Source organism: Larus michahellis, chromosome 18 (genome assembly GCF_964199755.1).
Source record: "Larus michahellis chromosome 18, bLarMic1.1, whole genome shotgun sequence".
Lineage (NCBI taxonomy): Eukaryota > Metazoa > Chordata > Aves > Charadriiformes > Laridae > Larus > Larus michahellis.
Genome location: NC_133913.1, coordinates 8,241,696 through 8,269,228, shown reverse-complemented (window position 1 = coordinate 8,269,228; position 27,533 = coordinate 8,241,696). Strand labels below are relative to the sequence as shown.

Sequence of the window (27,533 nt, the reverse complement as noted above, 5' to 3'; positions counted from 1 at the left end):
CCTTTTCGGAGCCTCACCAGGCTCTGCTGCATCAGTTTGGAAAAGGCTGTGCTTGTTGCCCCACCTCAGTTTCTCTTTTTCTCACAGCAGGCTGAAATGCTTTGGAGGTCTGGGGAGGGACAGCCATTGCCTGAGGTGTTGAAACAGTTTGCACCCACTCAGAGCTTTCATCCTCCACAGGGATACACTTGTGCAGTGCTCCCTCCCTGAAATCCCATAGGAGGCACCCTCCAGGACACCGATTATTTCCATAACACCAGGATATGGCATTCAGGTGCTTCAGGTCCAGAGCTCCATCTATGGAAGGAAGAGTGAAAAAGCTAAACTTTCTGTTGGCCTTCCTGCGAGGTAAGGGCTTTCAGAGAGAATAGGTAGGTAAGCGATATGGGGCAGAACAGGTGACACCCAGACCTGAGTCCTCATTCACAGGCACCATCACACTCTTCATTCACAGTGTTCAGCGGGGGAACCTCTCCTAATTGCACTTGTCATTAACATCTCCAGACACAATTCATCCCAGCCTCAGAGAAGGGTGCATTCGAGTTTGGGTGCATCACTTTTTGAGCAGCCCACCCATCCCAGAATTTCTATGGACCCTTAGCTGCTTTCCTTCAGCATCTCCATCTCCCTCTAAAGGCTCAAAAGCCATGGGGAGCAAATAAGCGGGGACATCATTGTGCTTACCCACAATCTTGGGAAATTGGGAAAACCCTAGGATGCACTCTGGGCAGAGGGTTCTGTTCCTCAAGCATGGGCTTTCCCTGAGCATGCACGCAGGTTTGTAATGGGTATTTACCACAAGCACACACTAGATGCTGCTCCTTCCCCACTCCCCACTCTATGCACTCAGCAGCCTCTTAATGGCAACAGAACACAGAGCCCTAAAACCACAGCTGGGAGCCCAGAGGTACTCAGCACCCGCGGTGCCAATTCTTCTCCTGACAGGAAAAAAGGCATCTGATATGATATGACATCAGTTGTGTGTTTTCCTCTGTTATTGGGGAGGAAAGCATAGAGCGGCATGAGCCAGTGAGGGAAGAAACTGTGACTATAGGAAGTACACGTGGAGAGATCTGTAATACCTTACCTAGGCTGTGGCCTGTGGTTATGATAATCACAGCAATAGCAGGCGCATTTATGTCAGTTATGTCTCTTTAAATTTGCCAGTATGTGACTACAATATAACTGTGATATGATTGACTCTAACAATTGGCAGTGGATACCTATCAAGCAGTCAGCCACACAGCCATGGTCACTATTAGCAGTGCAGTGTTATAGTTATGCAGGCACTTTCAGATGCCTTTGGACAAGCACTCTCAGATCCCCGAGAGCTACCAACCTGCTGAGTTCCACAAGACCTGCATGGAGAAAGGGAATGGGAACAACAGAGACTGTGCTTGGGAACATCTTCATTGTTGTGCTGGTGGCAACACACCAGCATCTCCCCAGCCCAGTGGAGAATTTGTCCAGCTTGGAGATCTGCTACGCTTCCATCGATCTTCCTAGGCTGCTGGCCAGCTTCCTGACTGTTGCACCACCTCTGCTCAGGACTGCTATGGCTCAGCTCTATTTCTTTGAATCTCTTGTAGTCTCCAAGTGTTACCTGCTGACCACCATGTCCTACGAACAGTACCTGGCCGTATGTCACCTCATGTTCTATACAAGAATGGTGAACTGGAAGGCGTTTTTCCAGCTGGCAGTTGGCTTGTGGCATGGAGGAACGACTAGTTCCACAATCATCACATACTTCTCAAGCCTATTGAAGTTTTGTGGCCCCAACCCAATTGACAATTGACGTCACAACGTCTGTGATTTGATCTCTTTGCTGGAGCTCTCCTGTAGTGACACCAGGCTGCTATAATGTCCATCCCAGATGCGGTCTTGCTATTTTTATTCCCTCTGGCATCCTATGTCTGCATTACAGATTCCATCCTGAGGATCTCATCAAGTAAGGGGAGGCAGAAGGCCTTTTATACCATGTGTGAGAACTGAAAGCCTTCTCACACATCCCTGTGGTCAACATTTTCTAAGGGACACTTCTTACTGTCTCTTTGCTGCCTGGGACACCTCCACTGAGTAACCTGAACAAAACCTTCTCCTTTTTCTATACCATCTTCCCACCCCTGGTCAATCCACTGTAAGCCTGAGGAATGGAGAGGTCAAGCAATCCTTGAGAAAAGCTGTCAGGAACACGGTGGCCTGCCCTGAGAGTGCACCCTAGCTGTGCATCACTGGCTACAAAACACTCTTTATTTCTCCTCAAAACTGTAGGGATGATGTGGAGGGAATACATTACGTAGCAGGTATATCTCTGGAGGTGTCTGGCTGTCAGAACAATTTTAGAAAGGCAGGCAGGGAGAGAGAAGAATTCCTTTCAGAAACATGAGTCTTCACTAAAAGGTAGTGGAACAAAATGTTTTTGCTTTATTCCTTTGAGGTAAAAAGAACATTCTTGCATGTGGGAACTATATACACAAGAACTATAGTCTTTCTGCATGAGATACCAAGAAAGACCACCTAGAAGGCTACTGGGGGCAATCAGGCATGTGCATCGTGAAAATCAGCAGTTTCAGCTATCTTCTTGTCCCAAGAAGTGCCGTGCAAGACGCCAACGTACACAGAGACCAAAGGTATTTTATTATAGTTTATTTGCGCAGAGATGGGCACTAGGTGGTATTCCACAAAGCTAGCGTACCTGTTCACAAAATCTTCAGTACATTTATATGAATCAAAACACAGAAGTACATGCCTTTAGTTATGATTATTGGTTAGTACCTTATTTTAACAATTTCAATTGGTTAGTATTATTCCTTGCTTTCATTTAAAGTTACAGTGCCCTTTAATTGATATGCACGTGCTCCAGTACAGTGGGGGGTAAGCCTGTTCATCTCCAATTGAGTTGGAGATCTCCCCCTGCCACCTTTCCCTTAGTTAAAGCTAACTTTTGCTGACTTTATGGTTTTTTTGCAATTATTTGGCTTTCAGCACCTCCTGGGCTACGATGTTTTGTTTTTATCAGCCTTTAGTCCTTCTTTATCAGCCTTTCAGATCTTCTTCAAGGATACAGTCATTAGTAAGGCATGCATTAATAAAGTAGCCAAGCTTACTTATTACAAAGTAGAATATCCCTTTTTCTGCTGTACATTAATCCGGCAGGCTCGTACAGACTGCTGCTCCGGGGGTGTGCTCAGAATGGCAGGTTTAGGGATTGTGCTGGCTGTTTGGGGTTAGCCATGAAAAATGAGCTAGACATGAGAACAAGGGGTTAGAAAAGGAAAAAGATACTTGGAGAAGATTTCACCCTCCCCCACGTAGAAGTTCACAGTTCAGGTGCTAAAACTTGTTCATCTCACCTGTTCTTTTTGGTTTGGTTTGGTTTTTTTTTGTTCAGTTGTTTGGTTTGGGTTTGGGTTTTTTTGTTGGTTTTTTTGTGTTGGTTTTTTTTACAGTCATTAACATTTACTGTTCTTGTTTGCTTAGCATTTGCAAAACAACCACATCTGTTTCCAAATTTGTGTCTTCCTTCTGGGTGTTTAACACCTTTCTTTCAAAACCAGCCTATTCAGCTAAGGAAAGAAAAGTTCCTGTGTGACTGCCTAGAGCCAGAACCTGCCAGGAGCTCTGGCTGCAGGGAGATATCTCCAGAGCCCTGGCTATTTAGTGTGAACAAGGGCTGACTCATTGCCAGAAGGCTTATGGACAGTGCTGAACAACATGTTTCTCAGGTGTCTGGTGAGGTAATGCCTGATACTTTCTTCTGGCCTCAGGTTATTCAGTTGCCAACAGGATGTGCTGATATTATCATTCATGCTCGTTGTGGTCCTTTTAAGATTTTCAGGCCAGACCCTTTTTAAAGTTTAAGACTTCAACGTCCCTCTTGTACAGAGGGGCCCAGAACTGAACACAGCACTCGAGGTGAGGCCTCACCAGTGCCGAGTACAGAGGCACCATCACTTCCCTGCTCCTGCTGGCCACGCTATTCCTGATAAAAGCCAGAATGCTATTGGCCTTCTTGGCCACCTGGGCACACTGCTGGCTCATGTTAAGCTGGCCGTCCACCAGCACCCCCAGGTCCTTTTCTGCCGGACAGCTTTCCAGCCACTCTTCCCCAAGCCTGTAGCATTACTTGGGTTTGTCATGACGGAAATGCAGGACCCGGCACTTGGCCTTATTAAACCTCATACAGTTGGCCTTGGTCCATCGATCCAGCCTGTCCAGCTCTGTAGAGCCTTCCTACCCTGAAGCAGATCAACACTCCCACCTAGTTTGGTGTCGTCTGCAAAGTTACTGAGGGTGCACTCAATCCCCTCATCCAGATCATTCACAAAGATATTAAACAAAACTTGCCCCTAAACTGAGCCCTGAGAGACACCAATGGTGACGGGCCGCCAAGAGGATTTCACCCCATTAATCACGACTCTCTGGGCACGGCCATCCAGCCAGTTTTTACCCCAGCAAAGAGTGCACTTGTCTATGCCATGATTCGCCAGCTTCTCCAGGAGAATGCTGTGGGGGACGCTGTCAAAGGCCTTACCAAAGTCCAGATAGACAATGTCCACAGCCTGCCCAGCATCCAGAAGGCAGGTCACATGGTCATAGAAAGAGATCAGGTCAGTTAAGCAGGACCTCCCTTTCCTAAACCCATGCTGGCTGGCCCTGATCCCTTGGCTGGCCCTGATCCCTTTAAGGTGGTAAACCCTCCTTTTATTCCTAAGTCCCTTCGGAAGTTCCTTATTCATCCAGACCGGCCATTTTCCCCGCCCTTTAAACTTGCGACACTTGGGGACAGCCTGCTCCTGGGCCTTTAAGATTTCCTTCTTGAAGTGTGTCCAGCCTTCCTGGACCCCTTTGCCCTTCAGGACTATCACCCAAGGGACTCTTTCAACCAGTGTCCTGAACAAGCCAAAGTGCGCCCTCCAGAAGTCCAAGGTGGAGGTTTTGCTAACCCCCCTCCTTACATCACTACAAATTGAAAACTTGACCATTTCATGATTGCTAAACCCAAGACGACCTCCGACCACCACATCTCCCACAAGTCCTTCCCTGTTTGTGAACAGTAGGTCCAGCGAGGCACCTCCCCTGGTAGGCTCACCTACCAGTTGGGTCAGGAAGTTCTCTTCCATGCACTTGAGGAACCTTCTAGCCTGCCTGCTCTCTGCTGTGTTATATTTCCAGCAGATACTCAGCAGGTTGAAGTCCCCAACCAGAACAAGGGCTGGCGATTGCGAGACTTCAGCCAGCCGCTTACAGAATACTTCATCTGTCTCCTCATCCTGGTTGCGTGGTCTATAGCATACTCCCAGCACAAGATCTCCCTTATTTGCCTTCCCCTTCATCCTTACCCATAAACACTCGACTTTATCATCACTGGAATCTAGCGCTATACAATCAAAACATTCCCTGATGCACAGAGCCACACCCCCACCTCTCCTTCCTTGCCTATCCCTTCTGAAGAGCTTATAGCCATTCATCGCAGCATGCCAGTCGTGACAGTCATCCCACCACGTTTCCATGATGGCAACTACATCATAGGTGCCCTGCTGCACAACGGCTTCCAGCTCATCCCGTTTGTTGCCCATGCTACGTGCATTTGTGTAGATGCACTTGAGCTGGGCTACCGATTTCACCCCCATCCTTGGCCCTTTATCCCTAGGCTCGTTACTAGTGGGCCTGGTTTTATCCCCTTCCCCCTTCGTTTCTAGTTTAAAGCCCTGTCCATGAGCCTTGCTAACTCCTGGCCTAGTCCCCTTTTCCCCTTTTGGGATAGGCTTTTCCCATTCTTAGCAAGCAGGCCTGGTGTCCTGCAGATCAAACTATGATCACAGAACCCAAAGTCCTGCTGGTATCACTAGTTTTGGAGCCAGGTGTCGATCTGTCCAATTTTCTTGTTTACCCATTCGTCAGTCCCCAAAACTGGAAGGGCAGAGGAGAACACAGTTTATGCTCCCGAACCCTTGACAAGCCGTCCCAACGCCCTGGAAACTTTCTTCATTGCCCTCAGACTTCTAGTGTCCAGCTCCTCACTCTCTGCCTGTACGATCAAAAGAGGGTAATAATGTGAGGGCTGTATCAGGCCAGGAAGCTTCCTGGCTATATCCTTAACGCGGGCCCCAGGGAGGCAGCAGACCTCCCTGTGGGAAGGGTCCGGCCTGCATATGGCACGCTCAGTTCCCCTCAGAATGGAACCCCCTATGAGTATTGCCCTCCTCCTGCTCTTCACAGAAGCAGTCTTAATGCCTGGAGCTGGCTGCTTTGGCAATTCCCCGGATGGGGCTTTATTGCATACTTAATTACCTCATCGTCTGTCTCCAGAGGCCCGTATCTGTTCTGTATGGGCAGATCCCATGGGCTTTCTCCAAGAGCACTGCAGAGTTCATCTGCACCTATGCGGATACCACGAGTAGCAGGTGGATCCCATTCGTCCAGAGCCAGACTGTGACTGGCTCACAATAAGATGTGACTGCCTATCCTGACCATTGCCTGTAATTAACACCTTCAGTTTTGCAGTGAGGTTGACCTCAGCTCTGTGTATAACTAGAAAAGCTAAAAATATTATTTCTAAATGCCAGTAGTCAACCTGGAACCCGTCCTCCCTGATGTGCGCTGTAGAGAAATGAACATCTGGAGACAACTGTTTATTTTCCCTAATATTTCTGTCCAAAAAAAGTGGAGTTATGTGGCTGCCATGTGGATGGATCCTGCCTGCCTTTATGCTCTGGCTCAAAGGAGAGCTTAAGGGTTCTAAGTTGCCTTTGCTTTGTAGTTCTTAGAATTGTAAAGCTGTGTGAGTCAATTATTCCCTCCCTTCGGGTTGGGGATGAATTGCTTAAGTATGAGCATCTTACGCCATAGGAGCTGGCAGGTAAGGTGCAAGACACACACGTGTCCTACAGGAGTATCACCTGTTGGCTGCAGAGATTACTTATTACTAAATTAGAGATTACTAAATTAGAGATTACTAACCAAAATGTTACCAAATGTTTATCTTTAGGTAACTAAAAGCTACCAGCCCCAAAAAGTAGCTGAGAAGAATCCCAGGCAGCATTAGAGTTGGTGTGCTGCATCCCTTCTTCTGATTGAACTGGAGAGAGGCTGATCAGCCCTTTCCTTCAGCATTGTGGATTCTCTGGAGAAAAGAGCTTTATGCAAAGAAAGAACAGATAAAGTGTGAAGAAGCAATGAGGCAGAACCAGGAGAGGTTGTCCCAGGGGGTGGAGAGACCAGTGTATCTGTGGAAGAAACGCTTGGACAATCTAGTGTAAAGGATGTGGCAGGTAGGATCTCAGCTGCAGGGCGGCAGGTGGAACTGGACAGCAAGAAGTTTTGGGGTGGCGTTTTGGGAGCTGGGTCCTCATATGAACAGTAGTCTCTGTCACAGGTCCCTGACATGACTGGCATGGCATTGCTCTGTAGAAGTCTTTCTCTGCACGGCTTTAACAGTGTGTCCCAAGTCAGGAGCTCTGGCAGGGCTGCAAAACTGTTCAATATTTAAGGTGAGAACATAGGCATACAACATTCCTTTCACTTGCAAGAAATAAAAACTCTGCTGATTAAAATCAGCATGCCATTTGAAATAAAGTGCACTCATTTGCCTTAGGATTTGGTATGTATTACAAATATTTGTAAGAGCAAGATGTAGAGACAAACCCTACAGGCTCTGAAGAAATTACATAGGTGTCTCCTAACCTTCCCTAACGTAGCTGATTCTGAACTAAATTTACTTCATCTGGCTGTCTCTGGGATTGTTTCCCACTGGAACCAAAAAAGCATAGATGATAAGATCAGAGGAATTTCGTTTCACAGGTGGTTTCTAAAGTTTCATGAGGTCACTGCCCTCCTTACAGCAGGTAAAGTTATTTCTTCTTTGAACACGTGATTCTTAATCTCTAAGAAAAAACACCAAAATACTCCAAAAATAGTTGTATATCCTCTAGAAGATAAACTCTCTGAAACCGTAAGCAAAATGCAAAGGCAATATGGAGAAGATTAATTTTTTTTTTAATATTTGTTTTTAGATCGTTAAGTTCCTCAGTCTTTCCTTTCCTCCTTCTTTCCTTCTATTATGGCAATAAAAGGTAAAGCAACCAAGAAAGCAGTGAAAGTAATCATCGGTTTACTGAAAGTGAGCCTACATCCCCTAAAATTTCTTCCCCAAAGTGTTAAGTAAAGTAATTTTGTTAACATTTTTTTCACTTTGTTCAACAAGATGGAGTTCCACTAACTGTGACGAGGATTTAGAAGTCCATCTCTGGTGGACAAATATCTGCACCCCATGAGGACAGGAGTGTATTCTGAGGCATACAGTATATCCTTCAGAAGACAAGTACACACAGGATTTTACACACCATCTAAAAATCCAAGGGCACACAAATAGTTGTAGAAGCATATCTCAAAAATAATGTATTTCTATTGTTATCTACTTAGGCTGTTTCTTTTTATTGTTTTCCTTTGCAGTGTCTTAACAAAAGTAAATCTGGAGAAGAATGAGGGAAAATCATGACCAATAGCCTGAGATTGAGCAGATAATCATGGAGATTTGTTTCTCATAATATTAAATGATGAATTGATTAATGATTTTTATGTTCTTAAGCAAAGATCTGCTTTTCTATATAAAAAACATTAGAAACATAAATGTTGGATAGTTTATCAATAGGTGGGCTGAGGTAATGGTAGGAGGGCATTCTACTTTACAATAGGGAGAAACAGACCTTTAAGGGAGAATCTCAGAAGCAGAAGGAGGTCTGGAAAATTCAGAGGCATTACCTCTTTAAAGCGCCTTTTCCTCTCTGCTGACCAAAACTAGAGATTGACTCAAGAGATCACTGGATTCAAAGCAACAAACACTTCTAAGGTACACTTCACCTCAGCCTGCTCTGAGTATCCTCAGTTCAGATTATTTCTTCTTAAGAACTACCATTGTTGCAGCCATACGAACTTCACTGAAAACAACATCACCCTTATTAGCAGCAAAGGTTGACACAACACTGCGACTACCCATGAGCGTGGACCATGCAGAACAGGGCCGACAAGGATGGGGATGTGGCTATGTGTATTAACTTTTCCTGAGAAATGATACAAATTCACAGAATGCCGCTTTGATGACTTTGTTTCGCAAGCTGTAGATCAGAGGGTTCACAGTGGGAGTCACCAGAGCATACATAATGCTCACTGGTTTGTTTTTCTTTTCTAATAGAGCGCTAGTTGGCTGGATATAGGTGTAGATGATGCTGGAGTAGAACAAGCCAACAACAGCAAGGTGTGAGGAGCAGGTGGAGAAGGCTTTCCACTTCCCTTCAGAACCCTGGATCTTCAGGATGGTGATAATGATAAGGCAATAGGAGAGGATGACCAGCAGGAAGTTTCCCATGCCTAAGATGATGTCTGCCGTGTAAACCATGATTTCACTGAGATAGGTTGAGCTGCAGGACAGGGCAAGGACTGGGGGTATCTCACATAAGAAATTTTGGACTAAATTTGGCCCACAAAAGTCCAACTGTGCCACAAGAAGGGTGTTTATGAGGGAATTGACAGTACCGATTCCCCAGACACCAGCCATTAAAGTGATGCAAGTCCCCTTGCTCATCATGCTTACATAGTGAGGAGGCCGGCAGATGGCCAGGTACCGGTCATAGGACATGACTGTTAACAGTATAAGCTCTGTTGAGCCTGAGAAAGTGAAGATGTAGAGCTGTGCTACACAACCCTCAAATGAGATGGTGTTCTTGCCCAGGATCAGGTTCTCCAACATCTTGGGCAGCACTGAGGAGATAATTACCAGGTCAAGGATGGCCAGGTTGGAGATGAAAAAGTACATAGGGTTGTGAAGCCGTGGGTGGACAATGGTAGCTATAATGACAAATGAGTTGCTGAGGATAGCAGTGAGGTAGACACACAAAGATATTGCAATATAGAGACCTTGGAGGTGAGGGTTGTCAAAAACACTCTCAAGGATGAATTCAGAGACCTTGGTGAGATTCTGTGGGTGCATTTGCCTTGGGGTCCCCTACGTAGGAACAAAAATAAAGACATTACTGCATCATGGCCAGAACATATTCAACGCTAACAGGACTTTTGGGGTTTTTCCTTTTTTTTCCCTTTCTCTTCTTTTCTTTTTCTCCTGAAATAGTATCAGAGACATTTTAAAGCAATCACATTGCATAGTGGATCTTCCCTGACTGTGGTATGGACTTAGACTTCTACACACGAATCCCCAAACTTAGATGCTGAAACCTAATTTCTTCCAGTGCTGTTTGGGTGCAAAATAAGTCTGCATTGGGCTAAAAGCAACACCTTTCAGAAGTGAACGCAAGGAGAGGAATAGGGAATATTGTGTCGTTGTACCACAGAGTAACAGATAGACAGAAGAGAACAGCGATATTGATTTACTAATTTATAAATAAATACGTAATGTAAATAATTACTTTTTAAAAAGAATTTCAGTGTTCCCTGAGGAACGGAGAAACTTGTTTAGCAGCTGTGTATCATGCACCCTACATACTTTAACTATGACCGATCAGGGTTATGAAGGGATCTCAGCTACTGAAGGTACATGCCTATTAATTGCAAGCAGAAAAGGTTAACGTTTCTGACCATCTTTGGTGATTGTCCTCCAGGAATCTGGCTGATAATGGAGAGATCAGAGACTGTCTGCATGAGGATTTACTCAGCAGTGTAAGGTTGAAGCTGTCTCTGGGCTTGCATTTCACCAAACTAGAGTGCTGCTAGCTGCAACTGGCGATCTTCCCAAATATGGTCATTACTAGTAGATTTTACATAGTTCCATCTGGTTCATCCCATTTTGACAATCTAAAATTGTGCCTGGGATTCCATTCCAAATGACCAAGCAGAGGTTCTCATACTCAGGTACAAGAAACAGAGTTATAATTTCTGCCTTGTAGTGCAATGGTACAAAATTAGCTCTTCAGTGGAATTCAACTCATCTCCCTGCACTTCCAGGCGACCTGCAAACAGAGTCTGATGGAGATTTCCCCTTTCACTGGTGTCAACTGAGAGAGACTGACTCATCTATAGCACACTCATCTCTTGATGAAGACACAAGTCTAAGATGGTTTACCCGAATCACCGTGCAGAGGCACCAGCATTTTCTCCCCTGTGTTGATTAAAACTTAGCTCAGAATTAGGTGACTAACTTGGGGTTGAATGAATCTCCAGTGATCATATTTTTCATACAATATTAAGGCATTACTGGAATGAAAAGTGTGGACCAAGTCTCTGCTCATTTCCCATTGAATTGAAGATGGAGATATTGAAGGTGGAGATATGGAGTTCCTGACACTAAAGTATTAATTTAAGACTGTAATAGTTAGTTCTGTTTACCTATAGCATTGAAAGAGTCAGACAAATATAGAACAAGGAATATAATTCATTGTTGCTTTATTAGACCCAGTGAAGAATGTACGAAAGAGAAAACAGCAAAGAAAATAGAAAAGGACCCAGCAGCAAAGGATTAATATTCTCACCTTTCATCAGAAGCACAAATAGTCTTCACAAGCCTTTCTGAAATAGTATCTTAAAATGCACCCCATCTATCAAGGTAATTTCTGCTGGAGGTTTCTCCTCCCTCATGAATGGAGGCTAGAATGAGCTCAAAAGCATGCCCCAAGAGGAGGAGGCAAGTACTTCTAACTCAGTTCAGCACTGAAGTCATGACCTGCAATAACCAAATGCCCCGTGGAGTGAGACCCAGACAGGTTTGTTACCTAATTTGCCTCTAGGGGAGAAGTTTCTCTTCATTTTCCCTCCTTGACAACCCTGGTATTAGTAAAGCTGATTTCTACTCAGACTTGCTGGTTATGATTCTTGGGCTTGAAAACTAACAGTGTACTGGGCTGTATCATGAGGAGGACAGCCAGCAGGCTATGGAGGGAAGTGTTTATTCCCTTTTACCCAGCACTGGTTAGACAGAATCTGGAATAGCACATCCAGTATGGGGTCCTCCTGTATAAGAAAGATGTTCATAAGCTTGGGTGAGTCCGGTGGAGATAAGTAAGATGGCCAAGGTGCTGGAAGAACACACTGTATTTGATGAGACTCAGGGAACTGAGTTTCTTGTTCCTGGAAAACAGAAGGCTTAGTGGGACCTTATGACAGCTTAATAATTCCCAAGGGGAAAAGGAGGGGTTCCTGTAAAAAATAGCCTAAAGAAGGATTAGTTCATGGTTTTTCTCATATTTTCATGCACATCGCCCCTATCCTGAGGAGCTGTTAAGGTGGCAAACTATGCAGGCTTCTGTAAAGCCTGTATTCATATTAAACAGGAAGAGAGGAAAAGAAGTTTCAGAATGATTCCTTTAACCATGAATGAAACACAGAACTTTATTCGCAATGGGATGGGAACAGGGAAGCTGTTGGTGGAGGTCCCAGGTCAGTTACTGGGTAGACTGAGTATCTCAGCCCAGCTGTGGGGAGATGCACAGTGTGCCTGTGTGGGATTGCTCATGTTTGTGGGAGGTTTGTAGGTCGGTCTGGGTCTGTGCCAGCTGTTGTAGTGGTGCTGGACCTCAGGACACACAGGCCCATGTGAGGGTAACTGGGGATTCAAGGACAGGCACTGCACACTCTAAGTGTCTAGGGCAGTGACTGGGAGATCTGTATCGTATGTGTACATGTATGTATGTTTACACTCGTATGTATGCTCCACTGACAGATCCTCAACCTGATCAGCCAGAGGTGAATCGGGATAGGTGCCATCAGCATTTGCAGAGTGTTTCTATCCACATTGATCTGTGTGGCCAGCCTGAAGATGTAGTCCTGCCAGGGGTGCACATGTGAATGTGCCTGGAGGGGTCCATCTGCTCTGGGAAACCCTGGCAGGAGGCACTGCAGCTGCTGCTTCAGTCCCTGTGCTGGGTCCTAGATCATGCGATGGCCCCTGCAGCTTGGGGTGAGGTGTCCTCTGGGACCCCAGCCCTCCAGGCACTGCCACTTCCAACAGCTGCCTCTGCTTTGGCCTGACAGGAAATGAATTTTGGGCATTCATTCAGAAGCAGTAGTAAGTTGTGCATTACACGAAATCTTCCATTTACTCCTTCCTGATCTCACCTCAGCTGTCATCACAGACCTTTCACTGAGTACTAAGGCTGCAGATTCCTTCTACCAGCACGCCCCAGGGAATCCCCTGTCCAGAGCAGAGTGTCGCCTTCAAGTCATCCTAGGCTTATAAAAGTATTATTAAATGTATGATATTGATTGTACTAACTTATAGGTATAGTAAATGAAAAGACTGCATGGATGTCTCCTTCTACATGATTTCTGGATATAACTGCATCAAGCCATTTAGTTATGTGACTTCTGTGTTCAAACACAATACAAGCAACTTAGTATGAGGTTTCCTAAGATAAGGGAGGAATGATCAGTGCATGCAGAATGCTGCATGAACGTTGCTGCAGATTACTGCAGGTTGATATGTTTCTTTCTTTTTTTTTTTTTAATAATTGACAGCTGCTCCCTCATAGCGGCAAGCAATCAAGCATGAAGACAGCAGTCACCTTTTCTTTTTTTTTGATGTAACAGTGCTACTTATACTTGGAGATGTTTAAACCTCAGCTCTCTAGGATGAGAGCAACAGTATTCTTTGACTGCTTTAAAATGCTTCCAGTACCTGAACCCTCAGTATCTTCTTCCTTTCTCTCCCAGCTTTGTCTTCCACGCAGTCTGCCCCTTCTTTCCCCTTCTTTTCAGCAGAAAACAGACGGAGATGCCTTCTGTACAGATGGGAAGATGTTCCCTGGAGGGACATAGAAGTGCAACAACATGCAGCTGTCCTTTTTGGCTGTGGCACGGAAATGTCAGAAACACAGGACTTATATGCGTCTGATCTCTGAGATGCTTCTAAGAGGCAATTTTCCTGTGTAGTACAGCACACTGGAAATATTTCATCCTCTATTTATTTATGTATTCATTTATTTATGATTTATTACGATCTTAACCAAACAACAAAGAGTGAACGTGTGAAACTTCATGGAAAATATTGCCTAAATTCCCTCCTATGCTAAATGAGGGTCAAGAGCGTAAAGCACAGTCATTATTGTTTTCAGAATACACCAAATACACCATTAGTGGCTTTGCCGCCAGCATATCACGAGCTCCTATTAATTTTCCCCATGGTGGATAGAAGAAAAATATAATTCCTTAATTAAATATTTCTATCAAAATAAATGGTTTTGCGAGTGTAAGTTACTTTTAGTCTCAAAAGCAAGGCTTTTAAAAATCTTCATACATGACGTAAATCAAAATAAACTCTCTCTAGCTTGCCTCTCTCTCAAGCCTGTTTATGTTTGTACACAAAAGGAATGAAGGCGTAGGAAATTTGACTTGTTTTGCTGAAAGGTAATTTTACAGATTTGAAGACTTCTGTTGGTGCACAGATCTAGCAAGTAAAGGTCTTTACCTCATTGTGAACACGAGCTAGAAAAGTCCATTTCTTGCCTGTGGTGATGGACAGAGTGTAGAGGTAGACCTGTTCCCTTTTGGAGGTACAGGTGGTTGCCAGAGGAGACATCCTAGGATGTATCAGGTGGCAGCAGGTGTGTACGTGTGGGTGACTGTCTTTAGTCCTTACTCAATACATTCAGCCGCATATAAAGATCACCTCATCTGAGCAAGTGAGGGCCCACTTCTGAGTGAGCTGGTTCATTCTCCAGACTCCACTGACTGTATCAATTAATGCTCTGTGGGGGTGACTCAGCCGACAGCCAAACACCCACACAGCCTCTCTCTGACTCCTTTCTCCTGTGGGATGGTGAGAAAATGGAAGGAAGGAGAGAAGATTCATGGATTTAGATAATGGGAGTTTAATAGGAAAACCACAAGCTGCGTGTGCAAGCATCGCAGCATTCATTTATTACCTCCCATCGGCAGGCAGGCATCCAGTCAATGCCTGGAAAGCAGAGCATCAGCACATGCTGCTGATGAAAATAGAGCATCAGCACATTGGTTGCTTGGGAACACAAATGCCATAACCAATAATGCTCCCCCTTCCTCCTCTTTTCCCATAGCTTTTATCGCTGAGCGTGATGTCATATGGCATGGAACATCCCTTTGGTCAGTTTGGGTCAGCTGTCCTGGCTATGCGCCCTCCCAACCTATTGCCCTCCTCCAGCCTACTCTCTGTGTGTGCATGGGGGCAGGGGGCAAAAGAGAAAGCCTTGATGCTGCGCAAGGGCTGTTCAGTAAGAGCCAGAATGTTGGTGTGTTATTGTGATATATTAATGTATGCTAAAGGCGGAACTCCCACCCAATTGGTCTCTCATTTTCCCTCCTCAACAGCACAGGGGGAGAAAACAGGTCAAGGTAAAGTCAGGGAGATCACTCACCTTAATACCGTCACGGGCAAAACATGCTTCACTTGGGGAAAATGAATTTCCTTTACTACCAATTAAAATAGGTTTGAGTAATGAGAAACAAAGACAAAAATTAGAACAACACATTGCCTCTCCCCTTTTTCCAGGCTCAGCTTCTCTCCATTACTCTTGACTCCGCCACCCTACTCTGACTACCACCTCAAGCAGTGCGGAGGGTGTGGAGGATGGGGGCGTTACGGTCAGTACATAACGATTCTTCCCTGCTGCTCTTTCCTCCTCATCTTTTCCCCTTCTCCAGTGGGGTCCTTCCCATGGCCTGCAATTGCTTCAGGAAACATCATGCTGCTCTTCTCACAGAGGCCATTCCTGCAGCCTCACCTTTGTACCCACGTTGGGCACCAAAAAAGACTGTTGGGGTTTAACCCCAGTTGGCAGCTAGGACCATACAGCCACTCTCTCAGTTCTTCCCCTGCCTCCCGGAAGGGCAGGGAGAAGAGGGAAAAATGGAGAGGAAAAGGAAAAAATACCAAAAAAACAAACTTGTGGGTTGAGAAAAAATAGCTTGATAGAACAATAACAGAAAAGGGAAATAGCAATGACAACCATTATAATGGTAAAAGAATATACAATAAAAGGTAATACAACACAAGTCACTCTCACCACCCAGTGAACCGGATGCCTAGCCCATCCCGAGCAGTGATCGCAGATTCCTGCCCCCCGGCCAACCCCTACTTATATATTCACAGAATCACAGAACGATAGTGGTTGGAAGGACCTCTGGAGATCATCCCCTCCAAGCCCCCCTGCCAGAGCAGGGTCACCCAGAGCAGGTGACACAGGAACGCGTGCAGGCGGGGTTGGAATGTCTCCAGAGACGGAGACTCCACCACCTCTCTGGGCAGCCTGTGCCAGGGCTCTGCCCTCTCTGAGGGTAAAGGAGTTCCTCCTCATGTTTAGGTGGAACTTCCTGTGTTCAAGTTTGTGCCCATTACTTCTTGTCCTGTCACTGGGCACCACTGGAGTAGGTCAAATAAAATACCTTGTCAGAAGTGACTGAAGAGCTGTCTAGGGAAGATGCTGTGATGGACCTAATACTCATAAACAACCGATAAGAAAACATTTTGCATGTGAAGGTTTAGGGCAGCCTTGGCTTCAGTGACCGTGAATCTGAAAAGCTGACAGAAGTGAATAATATAAATAGCATAACTACAACCCTATATTTCAGGAGAGCAGTTTTTGCCTTTTTCAGGGAGCTGCTTGGCTGGATCACACAAGGCCTTGGAGGGTCAAGCGGCCGCAGAAGAGCTGATTGATCTCTGAGGAGGACTCTGACTCAAAACACAAGAATGGTCCTGACCAACACATAGAAAGTTGAACTAGTGCGGTAAGTTTGGCTGACATGGATGAATGAAAAACTCCCATCTGAACTCGGATGCAAAAAAGAAGTACTCAAAAGGTGGAAGTGGCAATGGGCTACCCAGGAGAAATACAGGCTATATAGGTATGGAGTTAGGAAAGACAAAACTCTTCTGCAATTGAAAGTAGCCAGGGATATGATGGTTAATAAGATGTTGCCCGTAATTTCTTGGCAGAAAAAAAGAAAGGAAATGAAAAGATAATGTTGGCCTACTGCTCAGCAGTGCAGGGTAGACAGTGACACAGTACTTGGGAGAAGCCGAGGCACTCCACGCCTTTTTTTTTTCCCTCAGGAACAACAAGGCACAAGGCTGCGCGTAGGCACACCTATAACATAGTTCAGACGAGGAAGCAAAGCAAGAGTTTGACATTAAAAGCAGATTCCAAGCCAAAAGATGATGGTTCCTGAGGAGGCCTCTCACAGCATAGCTGTTTGTTTACTGGTCTGATTTAAGGTGCCAGATCAGAGCTGACTTTAAGTATAGGGAGCTAAGTCCTGTGGCATGGGCAGAAGGAGGAGGAGGCTGCAGAACCTCCTGGTACACTCAGGCCCTGGCAACGGTTTGGGATTCACACAGAATTTCAAAATAGGCCAAAACAATGTGAACTGAGAGCACACCCAATCTGCAAAGATTTTCAATTGTATTGTACGAGCTGGACAAATAGTAACATAAAAAGTTAAGGGAAAGCTATTGCATACTGACATATTTTTCTGCTTTCTTTTTCTCCCATATCTTCAATATGAGAAAGAAATTTTTCACTATAAGGATGGTGAGGTGCTGGAACAGGTTGTCCAGGGAAGCTGTGAATGCCCCATCCCTGAAGGTGTTCAAGGCCAGGCTGAATGGGGCTTTGAGCAACCTGGTCTAGTGGGAGGTGTCCCTGCCCATGGCAGGGGGGTTGGAACTAGATGATCTTTATGGACCCTTCCAACCTAAGACATTCTATGATTCTATGAAATATATTTAAGTGAAAATTCTAATTTATAAGCATAATTGTACTAATATATTTATTCAGTTCATGGAACAAAGATGCTTTGCCCTAGTTTCAATTATGACTATCTTGTTATGTGATGAATCGTTCTCTGCAGATTCCTCTTTCTCATGGCTCTGCAGACTATAAATAACTAACTTACATGTAAACAGTTAACTTGAGGAAGGTCACAATTCTGCGACATAGGTTTTACTTTCTTTCTGTCTTTCATATCACATTTTCAGACTACAAGTTAAAGATTCTGTCAATCACTCATAGAAGAAATGGAAAAAAAGATGGAACATTCCTTCAGTCTCCAAAAACAGAGAACTGTATATGCTTTTCCAGTTCCAAACTGGTTGTGGCTGTTTCCCTTTGAGATTCCCCTCCTTGTAGGTCTTTAACAGAAAGGTCATGGTTCAGGTACTGTTGAACAGTAACTGCACTGTAAGTGTAGCGCTTACTTTAAGCTCAACTCAAAAAACCCCAACAAAAGAGATGAAAAATGTGGCTGTTCTTTGAGAAAACAAAGATTTCTTATCCATTTGAAGGACAAAAATCCTTTTTCCCAATGTCTCCATAGAGTACTTTAAGTATTAAAGCAGGTGTCTAAGGGCGTCTCAAAGAATTCAAGAAACAAAAGCTGTAAACTTGCCTGATATTTTCCGTTCTCACACTCTTGACAATGAACAACTTAAAAAGTCTTAATTTGAATATTGTCTCATGCAATAATTGGTTCCATGGCTCTTCAGACTCTGCATGTCAGGGCTACTTAGATGAATTAAGTTTGTAGTACCAATCCTAAGTTAACCGAAAAGTATTTTTTTGTGTACTTCTAGAGAAATTTGCTAGTAAATTTGAGACACTCCTTACATAATTTTTAATTCCTGGTGCAAACAATGTGATTTCTTGTGTGAATCAAAATAATTCATGTGGCTATGCTTCGTCAGATCAGACCCAATGTATGCTGGACCTGAGTCACTGTTAGGCTGAAATAATATAGTGTTCAGAAACAGTTGTGATTTTAAATGAGATTGAGGTTATATTCATTCTCTAGTAAGATGAAACCCACAGAAAGGACATCAGTTTGGACAGATTCCACAGAGCAAGTCCAAATACTGCACACTTAGTAAAATATTTAAGCTAAATAGTGTGTGGCCATCTACTCTTTTCTGTCTTTTAGGTACTGGATGTCAGTAGTGATGACACTGCTGCTGAAGACACAGCACTTAGAGTACCTAGAGAATAACATTTTTTTTTCTGATCTTCCTTGGCAACTGGGTTACTCAGAAAGAACATGCATTACAAGCATGGGACATTTCAGAGCAAAACTTGTGTAAAGACAGCAAAAATGGAGAAGTTTTTATCTAAACATTTCTGGTTCTCAGGCCATTCTAAAGAGACCTTCAACAATTGGTTGAAGCTGAAATCCTCTTCATGGAAATACACGGAAAAGATCATGCGAAATAATCAAAGCCAAAAATGTAAAGACAGATCTTTGACCTATGCAAATAAGGTACACCAGGCAAAAAAAGTGAAATGAAATCCATGAATCCAAATGCGGAAGAAACTATAGTTTTGTACTCAATGACCAAGTCTTTTATTTTCAATGAATTTGCTTCTCATCTGTAAAAGAGAGGTTGACTAAATTTAAGTGCAACTTTATTATGGAATAGATACTCAGAACCTTTTGTTAGGTTGTCAATAGGTACACGTTTAATTCCAGTAAGTAATTCCAGTTCAAATCTGATTTTTGTTTGTTTGTTTGTTTGTTCCTACTGAAAGAAGGAAGGGAAAAAAGGAGGGTGAAAATGGAAATGAGGGAAGGGAAGGGAAGGGAAAAATTCAAAGTTAAGATTAAAGATTCAAATGTGAATGAAACCTCTGCTACAGGAGATAGCTCTTCCTCTAATCCACTGCAATTAGGCGAAGGCAGTAGGCTAGATCAAGCTAATTCTGTCCTTTGAATCACACATCCCTTGATGTTTCCAGCTATTTTTCAGCTGGTTCAGGATGCACAGTTCATAGCATTAGTCATGTAAGACATGATATGCCTAAATCTGAAGGAGTCACTCTGGTCCCACTTTGCAGACTATGGAGGGAAAGTTGCCATTCAAAATAGTGTTTCATCTGCTGTTGTAAAGATATCATTACCTTGTTGCCTCCCATTGCCCACAGAGAGAGCATTAAGTTCTGAACAACCAACTATGACATTTCTAAAATCAGCTGAAATCAATCCCACCCATAGGTTAAATGGGGATTTCAAGAGAGTCTATTTAATCGTGGAGTAAGTCATGTATCAGAGGTAGCTCAGCTGTTCTTCTCTTGGCCACAAAAAATAAAGATGCATTAAGGACTCTGTCTTTTCAGTTGCACCCAATTCAACTAAATTGAAACAACTTTAACAAATTCTTTTACTTCTTCTCTGTGAGGTTAATCTTTGACAACTAGCATTATGACATCTGTGTGAAGGGCAGGTAAATTCCATTTATCGTGTTTCAGAGAAAACTTGCCTGATGTCCCATGGAATATACCATGTGATAATGTCACAGATTATTCAAGATGTGGCAGGAGAGAATCTACATTTAACATACAATTTAAAATCTGCAATGTAAGCTGACTGTAGGAGTCATCAGCCCAACACTGTCCTTAATGTAAGAAAACAAGGGAAATACTTCTAGTGAAATTTGCATGATCCGTTCTGGATGATCCGTTCTGCATGATCCACTGGATGACAGAACTGCTGAAGGTAGGACACTTACTTCAAAATGCTCTTTGTGAATACATAAAGCAAATCCAAGGAAGAGTGAAGACCAAAACTTGAAGGTCCTCATAGGCACTAAACAAGAATTACACAAAGTGAGAGTTGTTTCTCTCAGTTGTTTCTCTCAGTTTCTGTTCAGTAAACCAATGACTGCTGTGAGACTTACTGACTTTAATTAACAGCTGATGACCAAAGCGATAGTCTAAAACTTTAGTAAGGGATCAAAGAGCAGAATTAGGTAGATTCAACTTCAGGTGCATGGATCTGACAAGTTAAGAAAACTGGTGTGAATGTGTGCCATTACAAACTGCAGAAAATATTTGATGTCATTCTCTATTCTGTTACGCACAGGTTATATTGAGGTATCTCTCAGACTTTGGAGCTTCAAATAGCACAGTGTTCTTTCATTTCTTTGTTAACGGAATCAGTCAAAACCAGAAAGATTCCTTTTAAATACATCAGACCTTTAAATGCCCAAGAACATTAGGAGTTTCTTTATTGTGCTTGTAAGCTAAAATCATCTGTGACTCCCAATTCCACAGCTTTCATTTTCATGTTCATGTCAGAAAAGAACGCTGACAGAAAGGCATCTTGTGTGAGTGAAGTTTTGGCAGAAAGAATTTAGATGAAGTCAGTATGAGAAATGATTGCATCATGGCAGGGCTGTGTGCACTGCTCTTGCTCTGATGATGTGTCCTTCTCTATGAGTGGTGGTCTGTTGACCAGGTCCATGTGTGCACAGTGGAAAAGGTGCTTCCCTGCTGTGTGCCCATATATGCATACATTTCTGCTGCCCAAATGCATTCTGTGCCTTGAGATTTACTGGTGTCGTCCACAGGTTGGTTGCCCCTTTGGGAAGAGATGACAAGTCGGAAGAACGCAGAATTAATGACCACTTTCTCCTCTGTGCCAGGCTAATTTCTTCTCTCCTTCTGTGCATCAGTTTCCCATTCTGGGCAGAAAGAAAACACAGAGGTACCACGGCTGGCACAGCGCTGCATGAATATCCCATTGGCATCGCACACACAGCAACACGGTAATGAGGCAATGTGACTAATGAAGGAGATGGTACTGAGCTTCACCCTCTACACTTTATTAGTGTTCTCTGTGGGTATCTTTCCCTCTAATTACTCCTTCTTCCATTTTTTGTCTGTATACAATGGGTATTTGGGTTTGCTTTGATTTGTTTTGGTTTTGCTTTCTTTGGACTGTGGGTGTTTTGGCTGTCAGCTGGGCTTTCTCTGCAGTGCAGAAAACACCTACAAAACCACTTGGGACCACAGACCTGACATGTGGGGGGAGCCCATGTTCTCAGCAATTAACCATACACCCATAATGGAGCCAACCCTTAAATACTAACTCCTCATAGTTGTATGCTTGGTCACTGTCCCAAACTATGAAATGTAGGGAGTGCTAACATCACGCACTTGCAGCACGCATGGACATTGCCTTCTTCCTTTGTTCAGCTGAGCCCTCTATAGAGTTTCACCCTTTGATCCAGTGGCTCTCCAGGGATTTCAAAGAAACTCCTCACTTCAGCAACTGGCTCTGGCTGAAGCACCGTGATCTTGGTCCAGTGACTACCCCTCTGACAGTCCGTCCATTTAATTCCTCCCAGATGAAGCCAACAGATGATCCAGAACCAGGAAACCACACTCTGCTGACTGGATTTGTCCTCTCTGGATTGTCCAGATACCCAGAACTGAAGCACTTGCTGTTCTTCACATTCTGCTTCATTTACACCATCACCATCTTTGGGAACCTTCTCATCTTCACGGTCACACTGCACCCCTCCCTCCGCATGCCCATGTACTTCTTCCTCCGGGTCCTGTCCTTCCTGGATATCTCCACAGCATCGGTGGTTGTTCCCAAGATGCTGGTAAACTTCCTGTCAGAGGACAGGAGCATTTCCTACATGGGCTGTGTCGCACAGCTCTACTGTGTGATTTTTTTAGGAGCCACTGAGTGGTACCTTTTGGCAGCCATGGCCTACGACCGTTACGTGGCCATATGCAACCCCCTTAGATATGCAATCATCATGAACAGCAGAGTTTGTCTTTCCTTGGTCCTGCTGTCATGCTGCAGTGGTAATGTTGTGTCCGTGGTGCAGACAGCTTGGGTGTTCGCATTGCCGTTTTGTGGGCCCAGGAAGATTAACTACTTCTTCTGTGATATTCCCCCCCTCATCATGCTCTCCTGCACTGACACTTCTTTGTATGAAAAGCAGATCGTTATAGCCACAGCACTGGTTATCGTTATGCCATTTTGTCTCATTCTGGTATCCTATGCCTACATCATCTCCAACATCCTGAAGATTTCCTCTGCAGAGGGTAGACACAAGATCTTCTCCACCTGTTCCTCACACCTAATTGTTGTAACATTGCACTGTGGAAGTGGGACCTTGATTTACTTACGGCCCAAAGTCAGTTACTCTCAAGACGCAAAGAAATTTATGCCTTTCACATACACAGCCATAATTCCTATGTTAAACCCTCTGATTTACAGCCTGAGGAATAAAGATGTGAAAGAAGTACTAATCAGAATGATGTCTGAGCTGATGAAGAAATAAATCTTTTCTTGTCCGAGAACGTGTGTTTTAAAAATGTTATTTCCACTTTCAGTGGGTGTGTAAGGTTTACTAGCTCACTGGAAACACCAGAAGCAAAGTGTTTCATACTTGAGAATATCTTGTCCTTATTCTTGGCTTCAGAAGCAAATTATTTAGAATTTCCATTTACATTTCTTCCTGAGGAGTATGAAATGTATACCAGACATTTCTTCTAAAACAGAGCAGCCAAAACCCACCCCACTTCCCACATCTTTTTCAGGTATTCAGGCTTGAAGTTCTCACTTTCATTGCAGGAGTTCAGCTGCCCCTCTCACTTAAGATATATTCTTTTACAGTGAACTTTTCAGGATAAGCATACACAATTGATAGTGAGTAGGCAGGTTGCTTTCACTTTTTTTTTCTTTTCATTTTATATGATTTCCATTCCTTCCAGCAGAAAAGGGATCCACTACATGAAAGTGATAAAGACATTACTGCAGTTCTTTAAGAGACTCATGGTTTTTATTGAAGGTGTGGAGAAGGCAAAGGAAAGGAAGAGAAACTAGTGCTCATTTGTTGTTTCTAGCAAGAACTAAGCATTTCATATAGTACAGTGCCCACAAGCATCTTAGAGTCTGAGTCATGGGATAATTAGCATTCTGCATCACTCAGATGGAGAGATTCATCCAGGCACGATCACGGGACAGTTCCAAGAGGAGCAGCTGAGATCTCCACAAGCACACGGAGAAAAAGGTATGCTACGACCTTGGAGTAATCATTTTTGGGGAGGGGGGATGGGTGTGGGGGGAAGAAAATACTGCTAGCCTTCTCTGAGAGAGAAGGACACTGAAACTAGTCTCCTGCATGACCCAGGTAAGTTCTGTGTCCGCAAGTGGCCCTGTGAAAGTGTGGCATCACTCCGTATGTGCCATTTCACCTGGTAATCTCAGCGCCTGGCCAGATTTCCCAAGTAGCTCCTGTGGTTTCTTCTCCAGTGCAGTACAGGGGAAACTTCCATCCCTACGGCCAGGCTCCAGATTTGACATTTTGGTTTCTAAAATTGACTGGGAGCAGAATTTGTGGTTCAGGAATGGGAAAAAAATAAAACCAACAATCCAACAGAAAACCTAAAAGACCTCAATGAGTGTACATCTACAGATGTAGTTTAGTGACCTGTTTATACACTCACATGTACCCATGAGGGTTAAATTTCAGCCTTCTCTGTAGTTGCCTAAAGATAGTGCTATTTTGGATACAATCATGGAGCTTGCTGGTAAAACCCATGGCATACAGGAAACTTTTGTTCCTTTTCACTGATAGCTCACCCTGCGTGAAAGCACTCTAGATGCCATGGGGTCTTAATTTTGAATTTTGCCCTATCCCAGCTGCCTGGTTTTAGATTGTTGCTGAGTCTTACTGAAAGTCAAAGGGATGTAATGAACACATTCAGAAGGAACGTTGGCCCAGGTTTGTGTTTGGACACAATGCATCTCTTTGTGAATGTATCCTTATGCCAGTACTTATAAAAGCATCCAAGACAGTTACTCCTGGTTGAGTCCAGGGGCTTTTACATTAAACTTGGGTCACTTGGTGTGGGATAATGGGGTTTCTGGGTAGGGTAAATAGGAAACAGGGAACTGAAAAGAATAGTAGAACCTACAGAGACGACACATCTGTGACTGCCATGAGAATAAATTCTGTCACCATGGCTTGGTTTTGCATATGAGACAATCTTTAATCATCTGCTTATTGTAAACAAGACTTTCCAAAAGGGAGAAAGGAATCCATAGCATTCTTCCCTATGGATGAAGTTTAGTGACCTGCTGTGAGCCCAGGTTTCTGTTGGGATAGGGTTGCATTACTCTCTTTAAGATCTGTGAAATCCCACATGGTGTTTGTATTGAGTTTATGTGGCTTGGGTTGAGGGTGGAAGTGGGAGGGGAGCTGCAGAGGTGTCCTCAGTGAGAAGAGACCAGGAGCTACCCCCATGTCAGACAGAGCCAAGGCTCCAAGACAGACACACCACTACCCAAAACAGAGCCAATGAGCAATGCTGGTGGCACCTCTGTGATAACATATTTACACCGCACAGCAGCTGTGAGAGAGGAGTGAGAAAATGTGAGAGAAACAGCCCTGCAGACACCAAGGCCAGTGAAGCAGGAGGGGGAAGAAGGGCTCCAGGGGATGGGTGCAGAGCACCTCTTGCAGCCCATGGAGAAGATCATGGTGGAGCAGGTTCTCCCCCTGCAGCCCACGGACAACCACAGAGGAGAGGATATCCACACCACAGCCCACTGAAGACCCCATGCTGGAGCAGGTCGAGATGCCCCGAAGGAAGTTGTGACCAGCGGGGGACCAATGCTGGGGCAGTCTGTTCCTGATGGACTGTGGCCCATTGAAAAGGACCCATGCTGGAGCAGTTCTTGAAGAACTGCAGCCCGTGGGAAGAACCCACGTTGGAGAAGTTCATGGACTGTATCCTGTGGGAAGAACCCCATGCTGGAGCAGCGGAAGAGCATGAGGAGGAAGAAGTGCCAGACAAAACATGTTATGAACTAACTGCAATCTCCATTCCCCATTCCCCTGGGCCACTCAGGGCGAATGAGGTAGAAGAGTCAGGGGTAAAGTTGAGCCTAGGAAGAAGAGAGGTGGTGGGAAGGTGGTTTTAGTTTTGTTTTTATTTCTCAGTTTCCTACTCTGTTATTGACAATAAATTAAATTCATTTCCTAAAGATGAGTCTCTTTTGCCCATGATGGTATCAGATGAGCAATTTGCCTGTCCTTATTTCCTCCCCCGAGTCCTGCTGAGAAAGAGGAGGGACAGAGCAGCTTGGTGTGCACCTGGCAGCCAACTGAGGCCTGTTATTAACCAGCCAGGGAGTAGGCTGGGAGTGCACAAGGAGTTAGGAGGGGACACAGCTGGGACAGCTGACCCCAACTGACCAAAGGCCTATTATCATGATGTCATATACCATATGACATCATGATCAGCCTATAAAGCTGGGGAAAGAAGAAGGAAGAGGGGAACATTTGGAGTGGTGTTGTTTGTTTTCCCAAGGAACCATTACATGTGACGGAGCCCCGCTTTCCTAGAGATGGCTGAACACCTGCCTGCCAATGGGAAGTAGTGAATGAATTCCTTGGATTGCTTTGCTTGTGTGCGTGGCTTTTGCTTTACTTATTAAACAGTCACCTATCCTCTCCCAACACCTGGTGCACTCCCCGCCTGCTCACTGGTGGAGTGGGTATGAGGAGCAGAAATGGCCTTGACTCTGTGTAAGCACTGTTCAACAGTAATGAAAACATCTCTATATTATCAACGCTGTTTTCAGCACAAATCACAAATACAAAACATAGCCCCATACTAGCTACTGTGAAGAAAATTAACTCTATACAGCCAAAACCAGAACAGAGAAGAAAATCCCTGAAAAGAAATTGATGAAATCTGGCTTACTGAAATGCCACAAGGTAGGAAATAGAAAATGTCACTGTTCCAGAAGCAAATCAGGGTCTGACCATGTCTGTTACTCCACAGTCATGCACATGGACATCTGACTACACTGTAGCTGCTCCTCTGACAAGATCATGCCCAAGCTACCTAGTGCACTTTGGTGACTCCGGCTCTCAACCTAAATAGTCTGTCCTCTGGGGAACAAGGAGATCTCGGTGCCCCTCAAGAAAATGGGACCTTGTCTTCTGATGTAGGCCCCCAGATTTCATTCATATCAGCACCCCTTCCATGTCTGGCGCTTTCGCATTCACTTTTCTGGAGGTGTATGACTCCAAGCAAGCTCAGCAATGTCTAGAATAAAGACACAAGATGGACATCTCTTCTTCCAAGTTTTTCTCACTGGTCCAAAACTGCCTTCCTACCTGTATCCTCTTGGACATGCTGAGGCCCGCTGGAAAAGGAAAAGTCAGGGGAGAGTGTCAGGAAGGCAGGGTGAAGTGCTTGTGTGGGTGCACTTTGGCTGCAGGAATGGGATGGCTCCCTGGTGCAGCAGCCACTTCTGCTTCTGGTGGGGAGGTGTTTCCCAACCGGGAACATGGGAGCCTTCCCCTGATCCCACCCCTCCCTCAGCTGCCTCCAACCCCCCCGCAGGGCAGGTGGTACTGGGCAGCTCCCCCTCCCCTGCCCACCCCGTGCGGCACTGCTGCAGTTCTCTCCCCAAGACACCCCTGCCACACACGAGAGTCCTTTCCAAGGCAGCATCCACAGCTCAGAGCCCCCAGGACAGTAAACAACCCAGAGCATTGTCTCTATTAGTGCCCTCTGCTCCTCCCAGCGTGGGTCCCCAGTTTGGGCCCAAAAAGTACCCTCTAAGTGGGTTCCCCATCAATCCCGCTTTCTTCGGGGCTCCACTGACCTCCCAGAGCTGCCCAGTGACCTGGAGCACCCCTACGCCCACTGCCTCCTACCCATCCCAGCAGGCAGGGATGGCAGCATCTCCAGTGCCCCTACCTCATCCCAGCAGGCAGGGCGGGCATCATCCCTGGTTCCTAACTGCAT

At 44.7% G+C, this 27,533-nt stretch overlaps 2 protein-coding genes and 1 long non-coding RNA gene across 3 annotated transcripts; 2 read left to right on the top strand and 1 right to left on the bottom strand.

Annotated features, from left to right (window-relative positions):
* Positions 1 to 9,052: 9,052 nt before the first annotated feature.
* On the bottom strand, positions 9,053 to 10,355 carry LOC141732633 (olfactory receptor 13G1-like). Its single transcript, XM_074561892.1, has one exon. The coding sequence runs from the start codon at positions 9,986 to 9,988 to the stop codon at positions 9,053 to 9,055; it is 936 nt and encodes a 311-aa protein (XP_074417993.1). The 5' UTR covers positions 9,989 to 10,355.
* An 11,738-nt stretch (positions 10,356 to 22,093) lies between these two features.
* LOC141732737 (olfactory receptor 10A7-like) lies at positions 22,094 to 23,044 on the top strand. The gene has a single exon (XM_074562056.1). It carries the CDS (start codon positions 22,094 to 22,096, stop codon positions 23,042 to 23,044), a length of 951 nt encoding a protein of 316 aa, XP_074418157.1.
* A 642-nt stretch (positions 23,045 to 23,686) lies between these two features.
* On the top strand, positions 23,687 to 25,755 carry LOC141732523 (uncharacterized). The gene is made up of 2 exons (XR_012584129.1): positions 23,687 to 23,776; positions 25,119 to 25,755. It is a non-coding gene; the product is annotated as an uncharacterized LOC141732523 (long non-coding RNA).
* The last annotated feature ends 1,778 nt before the right edge of the window (positions 25,756 to 27,533 follow it).

Excerpts from the sequence above, each read along its gene's own strand:
- LOC141732633 (XM_074561892.1), bottom strand. The coding sequence starts at position 9,988 with ATGCACCCACAGAATCTCACCAAGGTCTCTGAATTCATCCTTGAGAGT.
- LOC141732737 (XM_074562056.1), top strand. The coding sequence starts at position 22,094 with ATGAAGCCAACAGATGATCCAGAACCAGGAAACCACACTCTGCTGACT.